The 27098-nt window shown below is 47.7% G+C and overlaps 3 protein-coding genes across 11 annotated transcripts; 2 read left to right on the forward strand and 1 right to left on the reverse strand.

Annotated features, from left to right (window-relative positions):
* The first annotated feature begins 26 nt into the window (after nucleotides 1-26).
* On the forward strand, nucleotides 27-7265 carry alg1 (ALG1 chitobiosyldiphosphodolichol beta-mannosyltransferase). 4 transcript variants are annotated; one of them, XM_069181034.1, is made up of 13 exons: nucleotides 27-377; nucleotides 969-1046; nucleotides 1426-1571; nucleotides 1797-1945; nucleotides 2064-2153; nucleotides 2314-2424; nucleotides 3393-3514; nucleotides 4013-4051; nucleotides 4394-4465; nucleotides 4599-4709; nucleotides 5064-5178; nucleotides 5634-5709; nucleotides 6500-7265. In XM_069181034.1, the coding sequence occupies exons 1-13, from the start codon at nucleotides 110-112 to the stop codon at nucleotides 6635-6637; spliced, it is 1515 nt and encodes a 504-aa protein (XP_069037135.1). In that variant the 5' UTR covers nucleotides 27-109; the 3' UTR covers nucleotides 6638-7265. The 4 variants fall into 4 exon arrangements, with proteins under 4 accessions (XP_069037135.1, XP_069037137.1, XP_069037136.1 ...); XM_069181036.1 differs by having other exon boundaries at nucleotides 1468-1571; XM_069181035.1 differs by having other exon boundaries at nucleotides 30-377; nucleotides 4394-4453.
* Nucleotides 7231-10496, reverse strand: eef2kmt (eukaryotic elongation factor 2 lysine methyltransferase). 2 transcript variants are annotated; one of them, XM_015360441.2, is made up of 8 exons: nucleotides 10411-10496; nucleotides 9318-9380; nucleotides 9129-9209; nucleotides 8851-8955; nucleotides 8631-8764; nucleotides 8261-8526; nucleotides 7519-7668; nucleotides 7231-7359 (listed from the first exon to the last, which is right to left on the reverse strand). In XM_015360441.2, the coding sequence occupies exons 1-8, from the start codon at nucleotides 10444-10446 to the stop codon at nucleotides 7241-7243; spliced, it is 954 nt and encodes a 317-aa protein (XP_015215927.2). In that variant the 5' UTR covers nucleotides 10447-10496; the 3' UTR covers nucleotides 7231-7240. The 2 variants fall into 2 exon arrangements, with proteins under 2 accessions (XP_015215927.2, XP_006637368.2); XM_006637305.3 differs by lacking the exon at nucleotides 10411-10496 and adding an exon at nucleotides 9595-9891.
* A 246-nt stretch (nucleotides 10497-10742) lies between these two features.
* On the forward strand, nucleotides 10743-20582 carry pigq (phosphatidylinositol glycan anchor biosynthesis, class Q). Of its 5 annotated transcripts, none has more exons than XM_069181033.1 (12): nucleotides 10743-11094; nucleotides 11720-11794; nucleotides 13610-14336; nucleotides 14595-14726; nucleotides 14871-14991; nucleotides 15364-15490; nucleotides 15846-15999; nucleotides 17442-17553; nucleotides 17933-18013; nucleotides 18497-18611; nucleotides 19049-19110; nucleotides 19212-20582. In XM_069181033.1, exons 3-12 carry the CDS (start codon nucleotides 13663-13665, stop codon nucleotides 19362-19364), a joined length of 1731 nt encoding a protein of 576 aa, XP_069037134.1. In that variant the 5' UTR covers nucleotides 10743-11094; nucleotides 11720-11794; nucleotides 13610-13662; the 3' UTR covers nucleotides 19365-20582. The 5 variants fall into 5 exon arrangements, with proteins under 5 accessions (XP_069037134.1, XP_015215921.2, XP_015215922.2 ...); XM_015360435.2 differs by lacking the exon at nucleotides 10743-11094 and adding an exon at nucleotides 11133-11384; XM_015360436.2 differs by lacking the exons at nucleotides 10743-11094; nucleotides 11720-11794 and adding an exon at nucleotides 12106-12263 and having other exon boundaries at nucleotides 13611-14336.
* The last annotated feature ends 6516 nt before the right edge of the window (nucleotides 20583-27098 follow it).

Consider the following 27098-nt stretch of genomic DNA (forward strand, 5'->3'; position numbering starts at 1 on the left):
ATTTTAAATTAGATTACCGTGTGTTATAACAGTCGCGAAATACTGGCGCACTTTCTCTTTAAATTCCACTTCCTTCATCGCCACGTCATACTGACCCAGGAACACAATCATGGCCGGCGTCCTGGTGCTGTTGGTGGCGGTGGGCTTTGCCTGCAGTTACTGTGTGACCCGGCCCGGTTCGTCTTGGGCGGTTCTCCCTGTTATTGTAGTGGGGTGCGTCTTACTGATTGCACGGAGGTCTCGGGCTAGCAGAGCGCGCACAAACCGCAGCGTCTGCGTGCTGGTGTTGGGGGACGTCGGTCGGAGCCCCCGCATGCAATACCACTGCATCTCCCTCAGCAAGCACGGATACCGCGTCTCCTTCGTTGGTTACCTTGGTAAATGTTTCCGATGCAGAGGATGAGCTCTTGTTTTCGAGGAAAGGCGCGATTTTGTGGTTTGTAAGACAGGGACTAGCGGATTCGGGCACGTTTGGAGGGTGTAAATTACGGGTGTGATTACTTTCTCACTCGCGGACCAGTATCTTGGAGCGGGGTTCCCACTCTATGCACAGGTTCGAGTTGAGCTGCGAGCGACACTTTTATGTATGATTACAGGCAGCCCTGTCATGGGCTCGGTAGAAAACGTCGCTACCAAAACATCGCAATCATCTTTTGCAGACCTGCATTACGTTCGTGGTTTACGCACAAACCTCACCTGGTTTCCCAGTAATGCGGCGTTCAGCAGCTACACAAGCCAGGCAGAGTGCGTTATACTGTAAGCATCAAAGACATCCTTCAGGTTTCCGCTAGCCTAGGTGTGAGCAGTCCTGGTACTGGGGGGGGGGGCGGTGTGTCTGCAGGGTTTCATTCAAACTCGGCTCTTATCCGAAATTTAATTCAGGCGGTGCTTAACTACTGATTTTATGTATTATGTACTGTTATGTGTGTTAATTTGATTTTTGGAAGCTGTGATTCTCCTACTTCTAGGTACAAAACCACACTCGGATGTTCTTGCTAGTGAGAAAATAAAGATCGTCCCCATTTCGGATCTGAAAGGGCTGACAGGTAATGTGGGATTGGACCCATCAGTGCAGTGGCTAAGCACACAGAAACAAATTCATGCAAATATGTTTCCCCTTCAAATCGAGCCAAGAGGGTCGACAGACTGTGAGCCTGTCCCCCAATAATGTTTCTGTCTTGTTTGATGTATGCACTTGTCCTGTGATGTTTGTACTGTAGATGTTCTGTTGATTATACACTCTTTGGCAACACTGCAATTCATAGGTCATGCCAATAACGTTTGTTGAAGTGAAATGAATATTCCATCTCGGTTCTGCCTTTATGTGTCAGAAAGAGTCACTGTATTGCAGGCGTGCTACCTGGGTATTAACTGTGTCAATGTGATTCTCCAGCATTTAGTGTGTGTGTGTGTGTGTTTTGTCAGCCATATGCCTCTTCAACTTCAGCCCTCTCTCTGCGCTTGCAGTTGGTCCCAGGGTTCTCCAGTATGTGACGAAGGTTGTTCTGCAGTCACTGCAGCTGCTCTGCATCCTGTTGAAGATCGACACCCCCGCCCACGTTCTGCTGCAAGTAAGGGCCTTTAGCTGTTCGAACGAAACAGGTTGTTTTTTTTGTGATGCAGAAATGTGAAGACCCGGCTGTGGTCTAAAATTCCACTTTGATGCAGCGAGATCTGGAGGAGGTACTTTTCACTGTTCATGTCTGTCGCCCTGCCTGCCTGGCTCCAAAGTCACCAGTTCCGTGTTGCATGTGATCCCTGGAGCAAGGCATCCCTGTTTCTATATATTCTTGCAGAATCCACCAGGCTTGCCCAGTATAGCTGTCACCTGGCTCCTGTGTGCAGTCTGGGGCAGCAGCTTCATCATTGACTGGCACAACTATGGATACACCATTATGTCTCTCACCCACGGAGAGAAGCATCCCATCGTCCGGATTGCCAAGTGGTCAGTAAAGTACTGCGCCCACTGGGACAGCCAGAACGAATTGCACGGTTCAGAGCCAAACCTTGAAAAGTAAAAGCCAGATAACTTCCAGCGACTCTAATGCTCTCACTTCTCTTAGGTACGAAAGGTGTTTCGGAAGATGTTCGGATTACAACCTCTGCGTCACCAACGCCATGAAGGAGGACCTGCACAGAAACTGGGATATAAAGTAAGGGACCCACCGAAAACGACGAAGGCAATATTACTCTGATGCTCAGCTGTTGTCTTGCAGTTCAATAAAAGCAGCAGTAACAGCAGTCCACACAAAGGTGTGGACACTGGTAGGGTATTTTCATAACACTGGTGTTCTTTTTTTTGTCTTTTGTAAGGGCAACAACACTTTATGACAAACCACCCATGATATTTAAAGAGGCATCTTTGGAGTCAAAGCACAGCTTGTTTCTGAAAATGGCAAAAGATTTTCCCCCGTTTAAAACCAGGTGAGTCGGATTTTTATATGGCATATTTTTACCTCGGGAGAATGGGTGACATCCTATACACTAACAAATATTTGCCTTTATGGCATTTCAGGTATTTGGAGGGAGGCTTCTTGTTGAAAGTTGTAATGCGCTCTGGTGAAACTTGAGGGGTCTCGCAACAAAGCGAGGGGAGGGCAGCGCTGAGATGCGGAAGTTGGACAGGATGCAGTCAAACTGCTGAGCTAGATCTAGGTGGCAATGGAAAACGTGCTCCAAATGCAGTGACAGGTGCTGCATTGAATTTAAACGTTCTAAGTTCTAGTCCAATGCAGTGCTGATATTCATTTGTCATCCACGTAGTATTCTGAATTCTGAGCTAGCCCAGTGCTTTCTGACTGGTGACCTGGCTGTCCTTGTTGTGCGTGGTGTCATGGAAATATAACTATCAAGGAAGCCACAAGAGAGAGTTCTCACCTGAGTAAGGTCTTTATTTCAATATTGCAATATTGGGAGCCCTGCTGCCACTTCGCCAAGTGCAACCAGAGACTCAATTTGTTACAAGCAGTACAGGGTTTTTATAAGACGTTGCGCTGTAAAAAAGTTCAGCACTTGGTCCCTTCTAAAACTTCCCCTTTCTCTAAGAGAAAACAGATTACATCATAGAGCGAGAGAAGAAAACTAGATTTGTTTTTCAAAGCTTATCAGTTACTTTCAGCTAATTCTAATGACCCAGACAGCATATATTATTTTGGTACATTGTCTTCTAAACTAACCTAAACAGTGTACTTTGTTGACGAACTGTTTTCTAAAATTCTGCACGTACTGTAGCATAGCAGTTATATCCTTGAAATATTATCTAAAAGCACCAATATATTTTTTTTTCAAAGCTCTCTACATTTTTAAGAATCAATTAACTCATTAGATTTCCACTACAGTGGCTGGGCTCGGTTCTGAAGAACGCTGGTCTAACCACTGTACGGGTGCCGTAGGGCCCAGCGCGAAGGTGACGGGGCGGACCGGACGGCCTTCACAGAGCTTGACCCCGTGACCGGGACCGTGACGTATGCTGTGGGACGTCCTGCCCTCCTGCTGAGCAGCACCAGCTGGACAGGTCAGGCTCTCATTCACTGTCCACAGTCTCTCGGACCTGAGAAGCCCCCCGCCCCTGTCCACAGAAAAGGAAACCTGTTTTTGTAGAGTAATGGGTCTTGACCCAGAATAATACTTAACGAATATGAGGACAGAAAAGAGATACGATGGCCTGGTCAGTATGAAGAATTGAATCAGAATAAACAAGGCAAACTCCAGCACACAGTTCTCTGCAGCTTCGCTCTGTTCTTATAAAAGTCAGTAATGGTTTCAGCCAGAAGACCAGCTGGGTCTGAATAATGCTTCCTGATTAGATGTCTCCTGACTGCGCCCAGACGCCATGTACTGTATAGTGAAAGTCCATATAGTGAGTACAGGAGCCCTTTGCACCGAGTGCACAAGTGTCTTTACTGCTGGGATCTCATCATAAGAATTGAGTGGAACCCTTTTAAGTATACGTTTTCTTTTCTGTTTTTATAACCATGGCTTCTCTCGCCATTCCTCTTGTTTCCGTTGTCAGAGGATGAAGATTTCTCTGTGCTGCTGAAGGCCCTTGAAGGTAAAGAACTCCGACTCGAAGCCGGTTGTAACACAGATTCTGTAAAAATGTCCATTTGTTGCTGCTTCCATTTGATTCAAATCTGCAACGTACCTGGAATTGAACCATTTTTGTGAGGACGTCCGCAGGGTTAAAAAATGTGTTATAGGTTTTAAGAACAATAGTTAGAAGTAAATAGTGGGTCAGACTGAAATGGTAGGAAACAAAACTTAGACATACAGCTCAGGAGGTAAAGCAAAAATAAAGTGGACATTTGAGGTTCCCCAAGTGGTATTAACCTGACATGAAATGAAGTGATCCCTGTTCTACAGCCTAATATTTTCTCTGTATTTTTTTTAACAGAATATGAGGGTTTTATTAAGGATGGAGCTACACTACCCTCCCTAGTCTGTGTCATCACAGGTATGCTTTCAGGTGCAGAGACTCCTTACAACCATTCACTTCACCAACCCCTTTGCTATAAAATAAATGCATAAACAAGATCACGCAGAGCTTTAAAAAATTGCAGACAGCGTTGAATTTCCTTTATTCCTGATTGTATATTTAGGCAAGGGTCCTCAGAAGCAGTACTACAAAAACTTGATTGAGGGAATGCATTTCAAGCACGTGCAGATCTGCACCCCATGGTTGGAAGCAGAGGACTACCCAGTCTTGCTTGGTAAGTGCTTCAGAAACTCTGTGGAATTCCAGGCACGTTCACTGCTGGGTCTGTACAGACTTGACCAGAGTAAGACGCCGCTGTGCAGCTTGTTAGTGAAAACCACAAACCACAGCAGCCAACTAATAGACCAGCTCATTACGATCCTTCAGCCTTTACAGAGATCAGTTACACCCCTGTTTAGCTGAACGTTTGCACGCACGGTTTTTGGTGCCAGCCCGAAGAGGAATTGTCCTGTTTTCTGTCTGTTTAGCGTGGCCCTGTCAAACTGATGTCATCATCGTGTGCGCTTTCCAGCTCTGCTCGGGCCCCGAACGGAAGGAGGGGTTTTTCACTCTGAGCTCTCGTTGGCAGGGTCAGCGGACTTGGGCGTCTGCCTGCACAAGTCGTCCAGCGGCCTCGACCTCCCGATGAAGGTGGTGGACATGTTTGGCTGCTGCCTCCCCGTCTGTGCCATACGCTTCCAATGGTGAGCCCAGAGCTTACAGAGAGCACATCTCCTGGCTTGACCCTGCAGAGGCAAGAGGCACTTTAATATAGGCACTGAGAGGCATTAAAGACACTGCAAATGAGTACTGGAGTCAATAGTGTTGCATTTTTAATGCTTCACAGTGTGTAAGTCGATGAGGTTATTTTAAAAAAGAATATAAGCAAATAAAAGTTGTATCCATCTGGATTGTAATCTGTTCTGCACTAGAGGCTGTGATCCAGGCTTTTTTATCAGCACAGCTGGGACCTGCGCCCCCGGTGTTACACGGTGAGAAGTGAAACAGGTTTTCAAATGTCAAGACTCCAGTCCGATTGCAGACATCAGCAGAAAAAGGCCTTTCAGCCCTTAGTGCTGATTCCTGGGATTATCCTGACCTAGAGCACTCTACTGCCCTCTCTAGATAGAAATCTCACTGCTCTCTTTCTCCCCCACAGTCTGCATGAGCTGGTGAAGCAGGGGGAGAACGGGCTGATATTTCAGGACTCGCAGGAGCTGGCTGAGCAGCTGAAGGTACTGGAAGTGGGGGTGGTTATCAGGAGGCCTTGTGTTTGATGCAGTGAGAAGGAAAGCACTGTCTCAGCCTTCACACGTGGTGTTACTGTCCCTTTGCAGGCAGGTAAAGGACATAACTCACTGCACAATACAGTTAACACAACACGAGCCCATTACTTGGGTACCATTTGCAAGTATGAGACATGCAAGATGAGAAAGAAAATATAGTCATTTGTTCAAATTAAGCAGGTTAATTTAAGTCTGGCTGGTCTAAATCGAGCTCAAACGCGCTCTGCAAGGGGTGGTTGTGACTGTGATTATACTGATTATACTGGCCGCACTGTTTGTTTGACATAGATGCCTGACAGCTGTAGCTGTTGCGCACCAATAATTGTGCTGGCTGCCTCCACAATCCCGCTGTTTCTATTGCATGAGATGCATCAGCATCTGGCTAGCTGTCGAGTTCTGAGTTTGCCTCTTTTGTGCACTTTCAAGGAGGCAGGGAACAGAGCGTACACCATCCACTGCAACCACCACTTTCATTATGGCCTTTCCCTGCACAGAGTATCGCAGCTCTAGCTGAGGGATTGTGCAGATGGGAACTTTCAGGAACTGGAAAGTTCCTTGAGGGAAAAGCATTATGCCTTGTGTTTCATGTGCATTAGATCATTTCAGTGAAACAGATTGGAAATATGTCCAGTTGAATCCAGGAGTCCCAGGCTGTTAGGTTATGGAGAGCTTATGACACGTTGAATGTCTGCATGTACTGCCATCCTCACTCATTTCTCTTCTGCCCTTCTCTGTTCAGATGCTACTTGCAGACTTCCCTGGTGTCCAGGGAATGCTGGGTACCTTCAGAAGGACCCTGAGGGATTGTGGCCTGCAGCGCTGGGATGAGAGCTGGGAGCAGACTGTCCTCCCTCTCCTCACCGGAGACGTCCAGTGAAAACCCCACCTGGCGCAGGTGGCCAGCGTCGCAAGAACAGCTGCTGGCCAGACCGGGCACATCTGCCCCACCTACGCTCTTGAGGACCCTGCTGTGTAACAGACTGCGGCAGATTCTCAGCACTTACACTAGAAACAGCTGGACGACACTCTTGGATCAGTACCTACACCTGGCCGTGACCAGTGTGGTTACGTTTCAGAGGGCTTCCTACACGGCTTGGTTACTGCCTTGAGGAAGAGGGCAGCAAGACCACACACATCCCCACACAGCGAGGCCTGTAGATTAATGAACAGCGCAGTGTGGTTCCGGGTCTGACCCGGTACCACACTCGCCCGGGTCCGAACTTCAGCGGGGACAAAGCGCAGCAGGAGTGGCTCGGGGAGAGACCAGCTTGGTTTTATTACGAGGATGAATTCGCTTCACTTTCTCAGGTGCCCTTGGATTTTGCTTCTCTTCGAAGTTGTCTGCCAGCGTGGTGCTCATTCACCGTGAATTAGATTTCCTAGTAATAGGAGTCTTCAACTCGAACCCAGATCGAAAGGACTGTAAACCTGTTCAGAAAAAAAACCCTCTATGTACAAAAAAAAGAACGGTTTACTTTTTTTAATAAAGCACTTTATTTAATAAATGGAGTTGTACAATTTCGATGGTAGATTTTCTGTCGTAGGGGAAGACCTGTGCTGTAGGACCAGGAACCGATCGATGTTTGATTCCAGCTTTATCTGCAGACAAAAAATAAAAGATCATCCAGCCGTTCGATTTGAATAACTTCCTAGTCCAGTCGTGGGCTGTGGTGAGCTGGCAAGGAATGAGCACAAGGCAGGATCATACACAGGGGAACGATTTCGAGACCCCTGTCCTGGGGGGCACACGGGTCTTACCAAGCTCGCTCTTGAAGAGGCGGTACGTCTCGGGGTTTCGGATGGTGGAGGCTATGTAGACGTCAGGGCTCCTGCTCTGCACAGGAAGCTTTAAAAGCTTGAGGAGCAGCCCCACTAGCGCACAGATGACACCGGGGTCGTACACCACATCTGTGTCGAACAAAAAGACAGACAGGACCGGAAGGGCCTTTTTAGAACAAAACTCTAGCCAGGGGTTAATCCAGCTCTAAGTGTGTAACATTTGAAACTATTACACATGAGGTGGCTCTGTGGCTCAGGATCTGCGCCTGTGGCTGGAAGGTTGCTGGTTCGTATCCTGCGGCCGGCAGAGGAATCCTACTATGCTGGGCCCCTGAGCAAGGCCCTTCACCCCAACTGCTCCAGGGGCGCCGTATAAACGGTTGACCCTGGGCTCTGACCCCCAGCTTCTCTCCCCGTCTGTGTGTCTCATGGAGAGCAAGCTGGGGTATGCGAAAAGACAAATTCCCAATACAAGAAATTGTATATGGCCAATAAAGTGATCTTATTAGAAGCTTATGGGTTTGGACCGTGATCTCTGGGCTAGCAGAGTCTGCATCTTGGTTGTAGTGATCATCTAGTTCTGAAGACGCATTTCCAAGTCCTTTTAAGCTGCGCCTCTGTGCAAAAGAAAACGAGTGTTTTCCGGCTTTCCATAGAGGAGAACAAGGAAACCGACACGAGGAAAGGAGCTCCTTTCGGGAGGCAGCCGGGGCCACAGCACCTGACGCGATGACCGTGTCGGCCTGAAAGCCCTCCAGCTGCTCCGGGGCTGCGGCGTCCCAGTCCAGCTCCGCCACGGAGACGGCCGGGGTGCCCGGCCCGGGGGTAGGGGTGCCCGGGGGGGCCAGCCCGTTCAGCGCCAAGTTGCCCCGCAGGAGCTGCAGCACGCTGGGGTGGCCGTCGCTGAACGTGTACCTGCGGGGGCGGCAGGACTTGCACACGACCGCCCCGGTCAGGCCCGCGCCGCTGCCCAGCTCCAGCACCGCCCTGCGGGGAGAAAAGGGGGACGTTCCGACACCCCCGCGAAGACAGGCTGCGCCCCCCCCCCCCAAGCTAGTGAGTGTCGTGGAGGGCGGGTTTTAAGACCCTACCTGCCGCGGAAGAGCTCGGGCCGCTCCATGGCCCACTCGGCGAGGTGCTGCGCCGCCTGCCAGGTCACCAGGCCCGTGGTGCCGTCTGAGACGAGCGCCGTGCTCTCCAACAGGCTGACCGTGTCCCCTGAGGGCTGGACACCCCACACGACGCGTCACTCGGACGGTACAGCGCCAGGACACAACCGGGAGGGGGGGCGGAAACGAGGGGCTCTCCTACCAGAAAGTAGCTCTTGTGGCAGACCTGGTCTTCCCCCGCTCCCACGACCTCCGCGAAGGCGTCGTACAGCTCGTCCAGGGGCTCCGCCCCCGCCGCGGCTTCGTGCTGTCCAGGATTACAGAGGTTAGAGAGCGGGGTGAGGAGGAGACTCGCCGGCCGCCCTAGACTTCACGTCGCGCAGTTTGCACGACATTGCTTTTTCTGCAATTAGAGCACACGCAAAAAGAAGCGCACACCTGTCCCGTGCAAAGGTGTGAATCGGCTGACGTTTAAATTACCTTTTTAATTAATTCGGAGAGGAAAAGCCTTCTGTATTTAACGGACGGGGGGTTCTTTAGACAAAGTGGATGGTGGACTGTCTGAAAGAAGCACAGGGGAGGGATGTAATCGATCATTCATTTATTTTTTTTTTAGAAATATTCAATGCATCATGTTGGTGTATTTGCACTCGAGCCGGCCGGCTGTACCCTCTGCAGGATGCGGAGCACGATGCCAGGAGAGTCCGGACCCTGCACCTCCTTCTCAAGCGCCTGGAAGAGAACACGTTGGGGGGTCTTTAGTGGCACAGCTACCATGTCTGACACCCCTATAACACTAGAGCACTATTCCTTTAACAGTGACCGCAACTCTCCCGGCCCTCGGAGTTTCTCGAGCTGCTTCTTCAAGCTGCAGCGCTTGGCCAGGCTGCAAAACACAGCGGTTCAATAAGTATCACTCGACAGCCCAAAGGAGAATTTGACTTACTCTCCAGGGAAACGACCCCAGTCTGCACATGGCAAAAAAAGACACCGTGAAATCCTGGAGTACAGCGCGTTGGTCTGCTGAAGACGAGTCCGTCTTCCTCGAAACGTCTTCGAGACTCATGGTTCCAGCAACGAAACGACTTTATAAAACCTTCTTCATTTATTCAGATGCACATGCATACTGTACAAATGTGCAATGACAGTCGCACAGACAACCACATCTCGAGGAAGAAAAACAGACCATGTCGACGGCACGTTTTTTTCACCCATAACCCACTGCGGGTTTGTAGTCTTTTTTTCCCCCCAAGCAGTCTGGTAAGTGTAGTTTTTTTATTTGGGTAGCGCAACTTTTATAAAAACACAACCATTGCCCTTTTTTATTAACGTTTCCTTTTTTTAAGGAAAATAAACAAATCACATGATCACCATTTTTGCATTGATTTGAACTTAGTTTTTTTTTTCTTTTTAGTATACCTGATAGGTCAGTAAGGGGAACCGAACCTTTTAATGCAAGAGAAATTACATTATAAATGTCTTTAACGTAGAACTGGGCTAAGTAATACCGTGTACTGCAAATCAGTTCTGTTAAATTGTACTCTGTCATGAACTGGCTTTAATCAAAATAAAGCGAAACCAATTGAAAACAAGCAATAAACAATATTAATGAGGCTTAATAGACATAGCGGTTTGAGGAAATGAATAGCTCTATCTGTGATTTACTGATGTTACAGAAGCTGTGCAGGCGGACTTCTTTTAATGTTTTTACAAAATCTGCTGCTTTTTATTTTACAAAATATACTATTTTACTTTTAGTTACCTTATTACGTTTTCCTTTTGTAGGGACAGAACACATTTTTCTCTTCGTCTCTTGCTTCTAGATAGATAAGACTTTTTTGACTCTGTACTCTACAGCAACTGCGGCGCCCTGGTGCCGTTTATAACTTATCATTTAGTACCACTTTGCACAACCCCTCATCTCACTGTAATTCGTACTGGCGTCAGACCGCGTTTAAAACAGCCGTGCAGTGAGACCTCACGGTCCCGGAGATACCAGGGCTCTGTCTGGCGCTGTGTTTGGTGCCTGATAAGGCCGGCAGACCGTGGTATCACACCCGCACATTGTCACTGAACTGTGACCAGACGCCTGCTGGCAGATAGTTCAGTAAGCGTTTGGTGTGATCATCATTACGATCAATATTAAAATTTAAAACACCTTACAAAATGAAACATGAAAAAAGCACAAGACCGTATGCTGGGTAGAACCGCACGGGGGAGGGGAGGGGGGCAGTCATTTTCTGGGGCTTAAAAGATTTTGGTGTTTAACGCGGGCAATAAACGCAGCGATCCAGACTTTTTCCATCACGTGTATCGGGCTTGTCGTGTGTTATCGACTCCTGTAGTCTGTAGCGCTCAGCCAGCCCGCTCTTGCTCTTGCGGAGTCGCCGAGCTACCCGCGCCCGGGCCCTGCGACAGGCGCAGACGGCAGCCAGACAGCACGGCGGTGAGTACCCGGGCGTCTCTCCTCTGCCAACGGCCCTGACCCCTGCCTCTCTGGCCCGGGAGGCTTGGAAAACCAGGGCAAGCGAGCGAGCAAGTCTGGAGCCCTGCTCCTTTAGGAAGCGCGCTGCAGTAACCTTGGAGGCGAGACAGGGTTGGCGTGGGTGACTGCGTTTGTAGCCAGAAAAATGCAGAACGGAGGAGGAAAGGGACAGCGCGCAGCTGAAAGGGCTGTGGTGCAGCCCTGGAGCATTTAAAAGCATTCAATTCACCCGAACACCGCCAGCTTCGAAGGTCTGTCGTCGGTTTACAAAAAAATAACGCTATTTGTATAGATTAAATATATACCGATCATGGACTTAAAAAAATAACTTAAATATTAAAACCAGATACTTAAAGCTTGTCATCTTAAAATGTAGTGTAAAAGTCAGGGGTCAGCCGGCTGGTTTTACATTTTAAACATGATCTTATTCCTTACAACCATATAATTTATGGATTTCTATCCCTATTAATTACCATCATTTTAATTCTCGTCATTATTGTTTTAAATGACATGGTCTTACAGTATTACTGTACTTCATGGCGGCACAAAAGAACGAACTGGAACCTGTCTGCTTTCTCTACAATAGATTCTGCCGGATCTATTGTAGCTGTGTGTCATATTCGCCGGGGGACGAATAAGTGTGCTGCACGCCGGGGGAAGTGCTAAGAGCCGCGTCGGGGCCGGTTATTACTACCCGAAATGGTGAAGCGACAAGGGCTGTGGGCGGGGTTTAAAATGTGTTCCTCCCATGGCCGATAATGATTGGTCACAGAGCAGGAGAAGCGGAAGCAAGGCTTCAGCGACTAAAAACGACTCTGGTGGGCATCGGAGGATAGCAGAAGGACATAATTTCTCATTTTATTCAAAATGGCACACTCATCCTAGGGCACACTAGGCTGTCCTGCCTCTTTCCAATCCTAATACCCCGCTACAGAAAGCCGCACCACAGATATGGGCGTTTCTTATCACTGAGACCACACCCACCCCCGCCCCCCAAGGTGATATTGTGGCGTGTTGCTTCACGAATTCGGGTGGGAAATAGGAGTCAAACGGGACTTGTAACAGCGACGGACAGCTATCGTACTTACAGTGAATGTGGCAGTCTGCAACAAACTGAAGCACTGTATTAAGTGGGTTCGACATAATTTATTATTCCATTTAAATTATTCCATGCACTTACAAGATACAGACACTCCTATCTCACCATCATGAAACCAATTTGGAAACAGCGGTCGTGCCCAGCAAAGTCCTCAGACTAAGATATTCGGAAGGTCAAAAGCACACAGTAAGTCTGTTCTGTGCCTGCTAATTATCTTCCCCATTTGTTGTGTTCATGTAAAAAGCACTATTTATTTCAGTTAGATAGGTTTAAGATGATAAAGTGTGAAGTTGTGGTACACAAAGTATAAGTAACGATTAAAATGTAGACTTCACGTTTAGCTACTGTTTAGTTGAACAGCTAAGCATTTTCTATTTTCTTTTTATCTTCTTCGACCTTCGTGCTTGGCTGTATGTACTTCTGAGCAAATCTGTGAGCTAATTGAAGGCAGAAATATGATCTTCAAAGAGCATGCCGTGAAAGCAGGTTTCTAAGGAATTGCGGGTCGAGGTCGGCTTCCCAAGGACAAAAGGGGCGGACAGCCCCTCTGTGAACCTGTTCGTCAGATCCGGAAGGGCTACTTCGATCTCTGGTTAACTTTCATGAGCAAAAAGTGCTTATAGTGAGCTAATGCGTATGGATTTTATCAATAGACACAGTGAGAGTGTAGTAGTATTGGAACAAGTAATAGGTTTATTCTAGGCTGAATAGAGAAGAGAGAAAACCCAACGTTTCGGCCGTGGAGCCTTCTTCAGGAGTGAAACGGCCGAAACGTTGTGTTTTCTTTCTTCTCTTTTCAGCATGGAATAAACCTATTACTTGGTCCTTTGCAGCCTACGCATGCTGACGCAGCTCCCCACCTGAACTACTTGAAGTAGTATTTCTACCTTAATGACTTAAGTATGTTTTTCTCGAATGTCGAATAAACGGGTTCTTGTGAAGAACGCGTGAGGGCATTAACTGACACAGGGTGCTCTATCCAACACCAAGCAGAGGAAAAACAGCCCAGTCGTGTAAGCCCAGAGCCGATGTAATGGTCCACCACAGAAACCACAGTTGAGGGCGATGTAGGCTTTGGTGGCGCCATCTCAGATCATTACTTAAGGAATGGCTAAAACTAATAACTGTTTGCATTTACTGTTATAAAATATTTCAGGGCTCTTCTAAGGACTTTATAGATGTTTAAATAGATGGATATTAGCAACCATAAGACCGAGACCGTGGGTTTATTAATGAAGTTTAATGGCTTTTCCATGAGGTTTGTATGAACAGCAGTGATCGTCCGTATGGCCGGTTGCTAAGCTCTTGATGACCATCGTTGAGGTGAGCTTTCCCGAGTTTCTTTCGGATAACCCCGGCCGTATCCGTTTCTCCCCAGAAGAGGCTTGTCGATAACGCTCGTCCCGTCGTTCCGGAGAGCTCCGGCCGCCATGGTGCTGAAGGTGTTTTTCCCGCGGTGCTGCAACGCGGGCGACAGCGGGCTTCTCGTTGGGCGCTGGCTGCCGGAGCACGACTCGGCGGTGGTGCTGGCGCTGATCCACTACCCCTTCATCCCGGGCCAGGTGAAGAAGTACCTGAGCCAGCTGCAGAGCGAGACCCGGGTGGAGCTGACCGTGCTGGGGTCCTGGAGCCAGCCCCAGGAGGGCCAGGAGGGGCTGGAGAGCTTCCTGCAGGACCTCCGCACCATCTTCCCCCAGGGCCGCTGGCTGCAGCTGAGCCGCCAGAGGGGCGGGGGGGGGTTCAGCTGCCAGCTCGGCCCGGGAGCCGGCGGGTCCGGGCGAGAGGCGGCGGGCGGCGACGGGGTCACCTTCATCCACTACGACCAGCGCAAGGTCATGCTGTCTCAGCTCCACCCGGCCCGGGGCCCCGAGCTGGCCCCCCAGGCCGAGGCGTCCGAGCTGCGGCTGGTCTTCCAGACCGTGGCGCGGAGCCAGGCCCTCTTCCGCGCGGACAGGTATGACAGCGGCCCCCTGAGGCTGACGCACTGGCAGTCCGAGGGCAGGGAGGCCAGCATCATCGTGGAGCTCTGCAAGCAAGCCTCCGTCCCGCTGTGCCTGCTGCTGAGCTGGCTCCTGTCTCTGTGGACCAGGGGGTGCCGTTGCAGGTGAGGATCTCCCAGCGGAAGAGAGCAGACAGCCGGAGCACGTTCTCCACTGTACCCTCTTCCCTGGTCCGCTGGCTCTTGCACGGCATCTGGCCAAGTAAGAGGATGTTTAGAAAAACCACAAAGACCTTAGGTCCCTTTCTTGGGGTATCTGTGTGCCAGCAGCTCATCCCATAGGTGAAAATCTGAAGAAATACATATATATATATACAAATGCAGAGCACACCAAAGGTGTTCCATGCTTCTTCTCTCACACAGGCTGCTGAACTTGTGGCCGGTGCACTTTGTGTCCAGTAAGCTGTCCACCTGTATCCAGGTCGGCCACCGGACAGAGCACCTACAGACTGTCAGCTCTCCCAGGAAGGCTGTGGACCACATGGCGTTCATGAGGTAACTCCTGTGTCCTCTCCCTCTGGGCCACTGGTTAGCGTGCGTCTTCCTCCAACCCAGGAGTCTCGCGCTCAGGTCCTGAGTCCTTCTGACTCGCCTCGGATGGTTCGGTCGCTGCCTAAAGGTTGTGCTCTTCTCCTTTAGAAAGGCCAACATCTTCGTGTCCTTCCTGGTGGACGTGGTGCTGGGGCTGCTGCTCGTCTCCTGGCTGTACAGAGAGAACCGAATCGGTCGCCTCGCCAACGCTCTCGTTCCCGCGGCCGATGTAAGCTCAAAGCGCGCAACAGAATAACACTGCGTGACAAGGCCCTGAATCAGGCACTGTTTCAGCCATATCTGTATGGCATACAGAGTCTTTTCTCATTTTTATTTCCCTGGAAGCACCTCTAACTCAGTGATTGAAATAGTTCCCATAGAATCCAGTTGACGCCAATGGAAGTCCATCTGTAGGTGTTCACACTTGTCCTAACTGTAATTATTTGTAATGGGACTTGATAGTCCTGCCTGGAACTTTTAGGCACTTCATGGTCTAGTCTAGTTATTCTGGCTGTCAGCGGACTGCGGATTAGTGTGGAATTAGAGATGTTCTCTCCCGGACTGGGCCTGTTCTCACCGCCTGGTGTCGGTTGTGTTGCAGCACGTGGCCAAGGAGCTGCAGGAGCTGCTGCAGTGGCTGATGGGAGCCCCGGCGGGGCTGAAGATGAACCGGGCCCTGGACCAGGTGCTGGGCCGGTTCTTCCTGTACCACATCCACCTGTGGATCAGTGAGTGACAGAGCTGGGCTGGTGTGCCGGGCCCAGTTAAGTATGTTGGGCATCTGTGTTGTGCAGCCACTGGATTTTAGTCTAGCAGACATCTTTCCCAAACTTATCGTATAAATGGGATCACTATCATTAAAACATTTGCTTCAATTAGTAGTGTTGTTGTATTATGATAGCCCAGTGGTCTGTAATGAAGTTGAGTGGCTGTGCAATTTGTTAATGTAGAGAAAGAGACAGCAAAATAGTTTTTGCATAGTTTCTGTGTAGATGCAATGTCTGTATTGTTATAATTGTCCTTAACTTTTTACAGCTCTTTAAGTGATTGATTGTTCCGCTGATCAGATTAATTACCTTGCAGGCTATATCCACCTGATGTCCCCGTTCATTGAAATGATCCTGTGGTACGTGGGCCTGTCTGCTTGCCTGGGGCTGACCTTTGCCCTGTCAGTCTTCTCCGACATCGTGGCCCTGCTCACCTTCCACATCTACTGTTTCTATGTCTATGGAGCCAGGTAGGTCACCACCACCTGTACAGGCAGGTCCATCAGAAGAGCTTCCACTGCACTTCTTACAACCCCCTTGATGAGGGTCCGTTTGCTTCAAGAGGAAACCTTCTCAGATATAAACTTAAACTGGTCTTGTCTTTGTCTTTCATCTTTATTGGTTCTTCACCTAAAACATTTAGAAAGAATTGGCTTGTGAACTCCTATTGCTGGTGTTTTTTCTTTGACAGTAAGTATCTCCCCTGTAGAGGGCAGGGTACAGTGTCCAATAAGCACTTGCTCTTTTCTCAGATTTGCTTTTAAGACAGGACTAGTAGATGCACATACGTACACACTATCAGAGAGTTCCTGGCTGTAGACATATAGGCTGTGCACCTTGAACCCTGACTTCTGTATCTTGTTGGTCCATCTGTCCTTTCACTTTGGAGGTGACTGCTGTGTCGCTGTGGTTTGAAACACCTGACCTTTTGTTCTGAACTGGAGAGGGCAGATCTCTATTACACTGCCGAGGTTCCTCCCTGGTTTCACCCCGTCTCGTATGTGTGGGGCATGCCAGATGAGGTCTTCACCGCCCTGCCCCTCCCTCTTTATAGGGCACATTACACCGGAAAGGAAGCGAGACCTGTTTTTGAAATGTGACCATTTGCTAAAGGGAACATTTTATTCATTCATCTCATGCGGTACTGGGAATGTTGGAGAACAATGAGCACGTTTTGTTAAAGGAGTTTACCCTGGAGCTGCAGACACTTCGAATTCCAGAACACACCTTCAGACGGTGTGCACTGTGTGACGCACAAGATTGTAAGAGATTAAGATCACTTTATTGGCCGTATCCAACTTCTTATATTAGGAATTTGTCTTTTTTTCGCTTACACCAACTTGCTCTCCATGAGACACACAGACAGGGAGAGAAGCTGGGGATCAGAGCGCAGGGTCAGCCATTTATACGGCGCCCCTGGAGCAGTTGGAGTTAAGGGCCTTGCTCAGGGGCCCAACGGAGTAGGATTCCTCTGCCGGCCGCGGGATACGAACCGGCAACCCTTTGGCCACAGGCGCAGATCCTTAACCACAGAGCCACCCCTCCCAGCAGCGAGGTCTGGTTCTTCTCTTTCTCTTCACACATGAGACTACAGAATGAGGACTTGCCAATGATCATTATTTTCTGAACCAGTTTTAGAGCCCTTTTTCCCATGTTTCTGTATGTGTCTAGTGCAGGCCCTCACACAGCCATTAGAACCTGGTGTGGAGGAAGTGTGTGGAGCTTCATGGTGGATGCCCTGCAATCAGTGTGCTCCCAACATTTAAAATACCAAACCCCAGCTCCAGCAGTGATCTGCGCTAAAGAAAATGACTTCAAGGAAAGCGCTTGCTGTCCTGTTAGTAGATTATCGCTGCTTTTTCCCTGTGAATTGCCCACGTGGTTTGCTGAGCCTGCTGTCTCCTGGCCCCAGGCTGTACTGCCTGAAGATCTATGGTCTGTCCTCCCTGTGGCGGCTGTTCCGGGGGAAGAAGTGGAACATGCTGAGGCAGAGGGTGGACTCCTGCTCCTACGACCTGGACCAGGTGAGCTGCAGACATCCCTCCCCTGGGCGGCCTTGAACTCCTCCACGTTGTCAAAGCAGAATCCACTGGTAGCTGGCAGCGTAAAACTCTGTGCTTTCTGGCCCCCGCAGGGGGAGCTGGAACCCCAAGACAAATAGTCAGCGTCAGCCCTGGCCAGCATCTTTCCTCCCCTCGGCGCACGGACCTCCATGGAGAAATTGGTTCTCAATTCAAATGAGTTGATTCTCTGCTAATGTTTAAGGCGCTAGCTGTCCGTCTTGTTTTACTAAAAAAGAAAAACCCATCTGAAACCAAAATATTCGATGATTCTCGCACATCGCATCAAAATGGGGTTGTTGTTTCTGCCTCTCCAAAAAGACGCTGTCTTGCTTTTCTGCAGCTGTTCATCGGGACTCTGCTGTTCACCATCCTGCTGTTCCTGCTGCCCACCACTGCGCTGTATTACCTGGTGTTCACTCTGGTGAGCGGCTCCGAGCTGCGCTGTGCCCTGCGTCTGCCCTCTGCACCAGAGGGGAAGGGAAGAGTCCTGCAAGGGGGCAGAGAAAGCCGGCTGTAGAGCTTGCATTAGAAATGGAGTGTATTTGCTCTTTGTGGACCAGAGTGTTGCGTGCATGGATAGCGCCTGTGCTATTTCCTCTGCGAGCAGCAGCAATCCGAAGCACATATTGACCCCTGCCGTTACTGGCCCACTCGTGCCTTCAGATGCACTCCACTCTGACTTTATTACATTATTTATTACAGAGAATAATATATTTCTTCTCTTCCTGTACTTCAAATTCATCTGGCAACGGAAATAAAACATGTGTAGTGACGTAGTTCAATATGCATATGTAGTTTAAATGAGCACTGTTGTAAATGTTTATTTTAAACGTGCGTGCGTGAATCTACCAGAGAGTACAGGACTCGCTCAGCTGCTGTTTTGTCCTCCTCTCTCTTCCTGTAGCTCCGGCTGCTGGTTGTCCTGTTCCAGGGCCTGATTCACCTCAGTGTCGACTTCATCAATTCCTTCCCTCTGTTTGCCATGGGGCTCCGGCTTTGCAGACCTTATAGATTAGCAGGTAATGAGCACCAAAGATAAATGGACTGGCCACCATACTTGCAAAGTAGGCATTCCAGAGATTAGAACATTTGGCAGAAACTCAGTTCTAAGCAAGTGTTTACTAGCAAAATATATTTTAATATAATCTTTTGTGTTCATCCAGGGAGAACCCCTAGCTTGGTTTGTTAATTCATCTTGAAACATGTTTGATTCATGAATCCATCAGTTAGCACTGGAGAAGCAGAGCTCAGGTGGTGTTCCTCCAGGACCAGGGCTGGGAAGCACTGTTGTAGATCAGGACACCATCATCAATGTGTTATGAATCTGTGGCTGACAAGGGTCCTGGGTAGCATCTGGGCTGGGAGCAGTGCAAGTGAAGAAGAAGATATAGCTTGTACCGTGGCAGCTGGTACCCGACTGGAAATGAACCCAACCGTGTCCTTCTGTGTGCTGCAGCTGGCGTGAAGTTCAGGGTGCTGCAGGAGGAGCCGGGCAGACCGTTACATCTTCTGATGGAGGTACAGTCTGCGCTCGCGGCCGCGTGCTGTCGTGCGTTTCTTCAAGCACGCCAGATGCAGAGCTCACAGCGCGTGTCCCTGCTCTCTGTGTGCGTTCCCAGATCAATCCCCTGAAGTACAGTGGAGTGCTGCAGTGGTACAGGACGCCCACGTATAGCTGCTACCCCAAGGACTCCTGGGGCGCGCTGTGCAAGAAGCTGTTCATTGGAGAGCTCATCTACCCTTGGAGGCACAAGAGCACTAAGGCAGACTGATCCCCCGGGGGAAGGGATGGCGATCACTCTGGGCCTGCAGTGATGTCTCCAGTCCCTGTGCCCACAAGCAAGGCAGATCTTCTGCTTGGATCCCACCTCCCAAAGCAGCTCTCAAGCGAAAAGCTGCTTGATTAATGTAGGGGTTCACAGGATTCTCTTCCTCTCTGTAAGAAGGCACTGTAATGGTACTTTTCAAGGCAGCTTTAAGTTTAAAAAAAAAACGAGGACCATGCCAAATATTTGAGAGCTTCTGCATTGTCTTTCAAAAGTGAAGTTAGTGTCTGTTTCTTTCAGGTAAGTATTTTGCAAACCCAGCAGTACAGCCTGTACAAGAAGCATTGCCGTACAGTGTTTTATTTTCACAATTTCTCTTACAATATTGACCATCTTTTGTTTTAAATATTGTTAAACGGAATATTCTGCTAAACCAGTAACTTGCAATGCATTCCATATTTATTGAACCCACAGATAGAGTTTAGTGTTTAGTATAGTAGCACAGCTTGTTTCTGTGGATCACAATGTGTCAAAACATCACAAGTTGCTCTAGATGTAGACTTTAAAAGGCCCATTTTGTTCAGAGTGGAGCTCCAGGAAGTTTCAAGTGTACCGTTGGGCACCTGATTGTGATCTTTCAAGGATGACCACTAGAAACAGAAGCCTTGCAGCTATAAAATGTCTTGATAAATTCAAACTGCATCTTATTTTGACAGAGTATTCAGATCAATTTTGATTAACCTTATGTCTTTTTAGCTGCTGTTTCGGTAGCACAACATGCTGAATTTTAATTGCTATAAATTGCTGCAAACATTATTTTTAATATTAGTGTTCATAGCATAATTTATATTGTTGCATTTTAAACTTTATTTAGGTTTAAAATGCAAGTTACCTTTATATTTTTGTTCTGCTGTGTATGTCCTGCTGAGCTGTCCCAGATCACTTTCTGTTGTGTGTGTTTCTTTTATTGCCAAGACATCTATGTATAAAAAATATATATATTCTGCTTTGTAGAAGAAAAATCCAATGTTTTGCCACTCTTAGAGACCGTGAAACCATACCACAAACAGATTTAAGATTTTATATACATTCCTAAGGGGTTTTTGTATTTTGTAAGGAAATGATTTTATGCTACATTTGCTTGTGTCGTTTTAGATTATGTGTGGTGTCTGTATGACTAATTGACCTCTCTAAAACTTTTAATAAATTTTTTTTGCACTATTACAGTATGTTACTGCAGTTTTTTCTTTAACCAGTGCTGCAACTGTACCATGTTGGCTGTTTATTATTATTGGGGTGGTACTAGTTTGCAGTAATATTTCCAATTGGGTTTTTAGACTTGTAGGTACTTTGCAGGGTGGTATCTCGGAGATCTACCTTAAAACATAAATGTTAATGTGTCCTATGGAGTTTGCATACACACCCCAGTTCATTATAGCATATAGCCCCTGTCTTTCCAAAATGGGTGGGTGTCTGCACCTGCCAATAACTGACCCTGCACAGCCTGTCACTGCTTCCACAGGACGGCCTGTGAGACCACTCTCAGCTCTCGGCAGACATGTGCGGCCTGAGCTACGCATGTCCCCCAGTATCCCAGAGGCGGCGCACACAGCAGGATCTCCTTGCAGAGAGGGCACAGGGAGTTTACACGCCGCCTTCTCGTTTGGATATTGACTGGTGTGGTGTTATTTTCTGAAGCGCTTTGTCTGTGGAGAGGGCTTTCATTGACCTCAGTACCTGCAGCGAGGCCGAAAGGACAAACTGCAGTTGCCTGAAAACAGCAGCACCGGTGTCCACGATCGCTTTGCCTCTTCGGCTTCTATAAATCCCCTGTGCAGATTCCAGGTCATAGCTCCAATCGCTCAGTGCTGTTCGACAACTTCAGCCTTTTCGCTCCACTATACATGCAGGATTCGTTTTGCTAGTGTGTGTTTGTCCTTTAGAGTTCATGAAGAGATTCTTGTGTTAATTACAGCAGGCAGAGCAGACCCTGGTGTAGCTGAAGGCGCCCCTCTGGCACAGCTCATTTCAGGGGCGTCCTGCGGTTCTGGACCGCCGCTGGTTTCCTGCGTTGTGCCTGCCGCCTTTGTGTGGCAGAATGAGCAGTATAATGAGGTGGAATGGCTTGGTGTCTGCTGCCAGGGAGCCGGGGGGGGCGCATGTGAGCGATCCTCCCTCCGCGCAGTCTGTCGCGGCCCGTGAGGTGCAGTGTGTGTGTGTGCGTGCGTGCGTGCATGTCAGCGGGGGGCCCATAGAGCGCTGTGCTCCATCCAGATGGCCCTCCTCTCCCGAGGGACCCCCTCGTTCCTCCGAGCGAGCACAAAAGAACACCCTTGCGGCGTTTGCCTGGCGATCTGTTCGGTTTCCCCCCCTGACCTGTCCCTAGTGTCCACCACCGGTCCCATTTTCCTACTGTATCTGTTAACGCATTTACAGGGGGGCGTAGAGATTATATCCCGGCAAACGCAACTAGGAAGCAAAACGAGGTTTGCATAAATTGCATGCGTGCAGGACCCCAGAACAACATGAGTAATTATTCCGCGCGGCTGCTGGCAGAGAGGCCTGAGCTGTCAGCAGGTGATCATTGGAGTGCAAATGGCAGGGCTGTGGATACACAGGCCTGGGAGCTCTGCTGCGGAGCATGCAGAGGCGATGCCTTTGCTCTGGGATTAATTACCCAGGGAAGAGTCAGGGAGACTGCCCCACTTTAAAAATGCACGGTCTCTCCTTATCCCTTTATTAAGCCCCCACAGAGTTATCATTATCGCCCACGTTTTCAAACAGAATATTTCAAACTTGCTCAGTCTAGGATGCAGAGTACTGTGTTTCCAGAAACCTTAAACCTTAAACATATATTATACCTTACACTATATTATAGTATGTTATAGTATAATGCATATACTTATATTTATTATACGCAGATGTGAATGAACAAGAGCTCACCCTTGTTCCCTCTAAGCATAAAAATGTTACTAAAACAGTGAATGAATGGAAACCAGAGCTGTGTTGTAGATATTTCTGCAAAATGTGTAATATGATGACGGTTTCACAAATCTTCTTCTCTCTTTTCTCTTCTTTTGGTTTTTGCAATTACAGTTGAATAAATGTCATCATGCTTCTGACATCCTCATCCGAGACGAGTTCCTGTTTTGAAGTTGCTGTCGGATGTCTCCGCTCGGAGTCACTGTGAACTCGGCTCTTTGTAGATGTCTATCATCATCACGCGGAACTGGACAGCTGCACAATGATCGTTGAAGAATCAGTTTGCCAGATGGGTAAGGACTTATTATCATAAGAGAATGAACCCCCAGATTGTCTGCTCCCCAGTGTGCTGTCCTGTCTGGTGTGGTTCTTGCAGCAGGCAGCAGAGGGCGCTGGAGAGGCTGGTGGGACTGGTCAGAAGCACATAAACACTGGCAGGCAGGGATGGCAGGAAGGAAGCAGAAGAGACAGGGACTGATGGGGGGTGGGGGGGGGGATTAATTGCAATCGATCAACAAAGAGGACAGATGCATTAAGTGCAATCAATACGCTGGGTCAGTTCTGGCAGAACACAAGATAAAGTTGTTGGAAGCCAGCAAAGGATTCTGCCTTACTGAACACCTAAGAGGGTATGATAAGGCAATGTACAGGGTTGTTCTTGTGCTACTAGTGTATTCACATTTGATTTTCAGACATATTTGAATTATACTGAATGCTTTCACTCTATTCCTACGTTCCCTATGAGACAGACATCGCAAGAGCACTGTGTAGTAGGAAGTTCCTGGTCCAGGCACTGGAGGATCTGATGGAGGAATTACTGGTTCATGCCCCTGTATAGCCAGAGCAACAGGGGTGATGTGGAGCGTGTTGTTTCACTGTCTTTACTGCTGATTCCCTACACAGACAGGATGAGGGTATGCTCGTTAGTAGAGTTAAACAGTTGTCTTGTGCAGATGATTGCTCCAGTATTGGTTGAAAGTAAAAAAATCACTGAGGTCATCTGGGATTGCATTTAGATCAGGTGCATTTCACCACAGGCAAGTAAACCAAGGTCAGTAAATCTTGCCACTGTCTTTTTTAATATTCTTAATTGCTAAAATTCAGATATTTTAGACTGTTCTCTAATTTTAATAATCATTTGCGTGACACCCTCCCCCTAAAGTATAGTAAAATTATGGACACCCCAAAAGCAGATCTAAATTTAACCCATTCTAAAATTCACAATCAGTGCAAGGTTGCAGTTTTAGAGTTAGCAGGACAGTGGGAGATCTCCAAAGCTTTAGTGGAGGTGCTCTGTCTGATAGAGGTAGCCTGATTCTGTGCAGGGTTTGAAGCACCTTTGAAGCTGGTCCCCAGCTTTATTTTAACAGACAATAACTCCCATTCTCTCCACTAGTCTTGGCCCTGACTTCCTTGGAGTCAAACCAAGTCAGCACATGGATGACCCTGCAAGGTTTCCTAAGCTCAGCCTGGGTGTCTGGGTACCTCCTGGAAAATGCATTGCATTCTGGCAATGCCGGACCAGAGGCACTCCACAGCTGCTGTCTGCTCTAAGAGAAGCTAGGAAAGAGTATCTCTTCAGCACTTTCAAGCTCAAGCTGCAGGCAAAAGGTACCCCATATCTTTCTGTGTTCCACCCCGCTGGGCCAGATAGCATCTGCCCTCTTCCATACATAACAAGAGGAGGGGGAGAAGGAGTTGTTTCTTTGTTGAGACAACATGCTCTTCTGGCATGCTTGCATTGTTTCGTCTCATTTTTTAAGCTTGGAGATCCTCGTGCAGAGGAAAGCAAGGTGAAAATGAATTGCTGGCCCGTGGAGAAGCCCCACTTTGTTATGGTCCAGGCTGGAAAGCTGAGCTGCCCTGTGGTTTCTGGTAACGTGTCTCAATCTGTCAGGATAACGATGTTATATATTAGACCAACTCTGTGGCCTCCTAATGAAATTTGAATGTTGATGTATTTTGCCAGTGGGGTTTTTTTTTTTGGAGGTAATTTGTCAAATTTATTTTCTTTCTTCTTAGGCAATTAAACCCCTGGATTAAGATAGCTTTGCAGATACAACCCCTAAAGCCAGTAAGTCGTTTTATGTGAAAACTCCATTATTGTTGAAAGCCACTTACTATTGATCAGAGCCTGGTACAGCAATCCTGTTCAGGAGGACTGTGCATTAATCTCGTGGCTTACCAGATGAGGTCAGTTCATTGGAAAGCAAAAATGTACTGCAATTATCAATCTTAATCAGTTGCATAACATTACATAGTGCATGTAATCTAGTAAGGATCTGCGCCTGTGGCTGGAAGGTTGCCGGTTCGAATCAAGCGACCATCAGAGGAATCTTACTCCGTTGGGCCCCTGAGCAAGGCCCTTCACCCCAACTGCTCCAGCGGCGCCGTATAGATGGCTGACCCTGCGCTCTGACCCCCAGCTTCTCTCCCTGTCTGTGTGTCTCATCTTAAACATTTCCAGAATCGGGAGCTGACAGGTAGGACGACACACACAGTCTATTGACACAACCAGTCCCAGCTTAGATCCCCAGACACACATGTGCAGTTCTGTAGTTCCTGTCTCGTTTCCCTTGCATGCCGGAGAAATGCTTGTGTGTGTGTGTGTGTGTGTGTGTGTGTGTGTGTGTCACAGGCCTGGCCGTAAATGCATTCATATCCCTGCTGCTCTGTCTAATTGTACCCTGCCTTTCACCGGCTCATCCATTATTCACCAAGAGAAAGGGAGAGCAGAGCCCCAGGCACAGAGCCACGGAGCGGGCGTTAGTGTTAGCGTTAGTGCTGAGTCGGCAGGGCCTGAGGATGGGATGTAGAGTGACCCAGCCTCGCATTGTCAGCCACACTCCCCCCCACCCCGGCCTGACCTCACCCGGGCTGGTGAGGTCACACCGTTGTATAACAGAAGAAGAAGCACCGAAAGAAGGAAATTGTACTGTGCATAACAAAGAAGGGCGTGCCTGTGCTACCACGAGCAAGTATCAGGTAGAAAAGAAAGACGTTTTGCAATAAATTATGTTCTATCAGTCATCTGTCTTCAGGACAGTGGAGCTGTTTGAGGACAGCCCTCACCTGGGCTGATGGGGCAGGGGAACTCTGGGAAGGGACACACAGCACAGGCATGAGAGGCTGACAATGCAGAAATGATGGAAACCGACAGCAGCCTCCCAGATGCAGGTAGTATCCACTTAGAAAGGTCTCACAGTGACACAGACGTAATCTAAAATATCACAAATAAAAGGCAGATAAGAAACTATGACTCTCTATGTATTTATCTGCCTACAATAGCCGCGTCAATGTTCCGTGCAGTTTCATCCCAGCTCTGAAGGGACTGTCCGGATGACGGCTCCACAGATATTTTATCATCGACCACACAGACTAATCTGAATAAGTAACCCTGAGGCTGGAATATGTTAGTGCTTAATACAATACAGGCCTGGCCCCCAGTGTCATTTGGGAATGCTTCTCAGGTGTGAAGTTTTGATATTTGTATTTGCATGCAAAGATTAACACAGTTTTTTTCTTTATTAATATGTACATAATTCTATTCATTTCTTATATATCTACAGCACTACACAGTATTGATACTCTTCTGCATTGTGGTGCTTGAAACGTCTGCAGCCAGAAGATGTTTTAAATTCATGAAAGAGGTTTCAGTCTCTTTAGAGAGAGAGATATCTATGACTGAGAATTTTTAACAAAGCATTTGCGGTTATAGAGCAAAAACCATATACTGTAATATATACAGAAATCTCTGGAGGTAAAGAAAAAAATGTTCACATCTGTGACTAATTATTTAATTTGCTAGACATCTTGCCTAAAACCTTCAAGGCAGGACGATTTCAGAAGACCTGTGAAATGTTTTAACAACATTTATCACGCTGGATCAAATTAACAACACAACCAATGAAACATTCGAACATTTACTGCTGAATATCACGATTGTAACAGTGTTATCCAGGGTTCTCATTTTTAAAAGAATTGTAGTTAATTTTGAATCTCGTTGATATTTTGACTTGCACAAATAACTTACTTTAACACTCTGCTGTATCTCACCTGAAGCTAATTTAACAGTAACAATAATGGTAGAAAAAACAACTACAAGGTCTCACCTATTCTTTTCTCCTGACATTTTTCAGCAGAGATTTGTCTGTCTTGCCCTGGGCTGACATATACAGCTCGCGGAATTGATTGTGTAAATGTAGTTTATAGGATAAAGTTTGAGCAACGTAACTCAACACTTCGGATCTATTAAATTTACAGAAGATTGCAAAGTGACGCGAGGAGATTCTCTAGCCAAGAACGTGTAATGGCACACACAGTTGCATTACATAAATTATATTAAAGCGAATTTCTAAAAATAGCTTAGGGTTTAATAAAAAATCCAGTAAAGCTGAATAACCAAGGAATTGGTTTTTTGAGTTCTTTATAACCTTTTCTTGTTCTTTTTTTTATCACGGTTGGTAATGCATTTAGAAAAGTATTAGTGTAAGCCCGTATTAATGTTCCACTTTCAAAACGACTGAGAGGTTATGCAATTGTGAAGGTAAAACACGTCTACAACACTCCTCCTCTGGGTGGTGATGGGGCAGTTTCTATTCAAAACAAATGCCAGTGAAAACTGCATCCCCCTTAGGCGAAAGTAATACTTTAATTCAAACAATGACCTTGACTCGTTTATGTTACTAGTTGAAGCCAGTCTCGGATAGAAACGATTGTGGCGTCTGTGTATGATCGTCTTCCTTTAAAATTTAAAAA

Source organism: Lepisosteus oculatus, chromosome 19, assembly GCF_040954835.1.
Source record: "Lepisosteus oculatus isolate fLepOcu1 chromosome 19, fLepOcu1.hap2, whole genome shotgun sequence".
NCBI lineage: Eukaryota > Metazoa > Chordata > Actinopteri > Semionotiformes > Lepisosteidae > Lepisosteus > Lepisosteus oculatus.

Excerpts from the sequence above, each read along its gene's own strand:
- alg1 (XM_069181034.1), top strand. The coding sequence starts at position 110 with ATGGCCGGCGTCCTGGTGCTGTTGGTGGCGGTGGGCTTTGCCTGCAGT. Across the intron at positions 378-968 it reads CTCCTTCGTTGGTTACCTTG|GTACAAAACCACACTCGGAT; the intron begins GTAAATGTTTCC and ends TCCTACTTCTAG. Across the intron at positions 4,052-4,393 it reads GCTGCTGAAGGCCCTTGAAG|AATATGAGGGTTTTATTAAG; the intron begins GTAAAGAACTCC and ends TTTTTTTAACAG.
- eef2kmt (XM_006637305.3), bottom strand. The coding sequence starts at position 9,714 with ATGAGTCTCGAAGACGTTTCGAGGAAGACGGACTCGTCTTCAGCAGAC. Across the intron at positions 8,956-9,128 it reads TCTCCGAATTAATTAAAAAG|CACGAAGCCGCGGCGGGGGC; the intron begins GTAATTTAAACG and ends AATCCTGGACAG. Across the intron at positions 7,360-7,518 it reads CCTCTTCAAGAGCGAGCTTG|ATAAAGCTGGAATCAAACAT; the intron begins GTAAGACCCGTG and ends TTTTGTCTGCAG.
- pigq (XM_069181033.1), top strand. The coding sequence starts at position 13,663 with ATGGTGCTGAAGGTGTTTTTCCCGCGGTGCTGCAACGCGGGCGACAGC. Across the intron at positions 16,000-17,441 it reads TTCTATGTCTATGGAGCCAG|GCTGTACTGCCTGAAGATCT; the intron begins GTAGGTCACCAC and ends TCCTGGCCCCAG. Across the intron at positions 17,554-17,932 it reads GCTCCTACGACCTGGACCAG|CTGTTCATCGGGACTCTGCT; the intron begins GTGAGCTGCAGA and ends GCTTTTCTGCAG.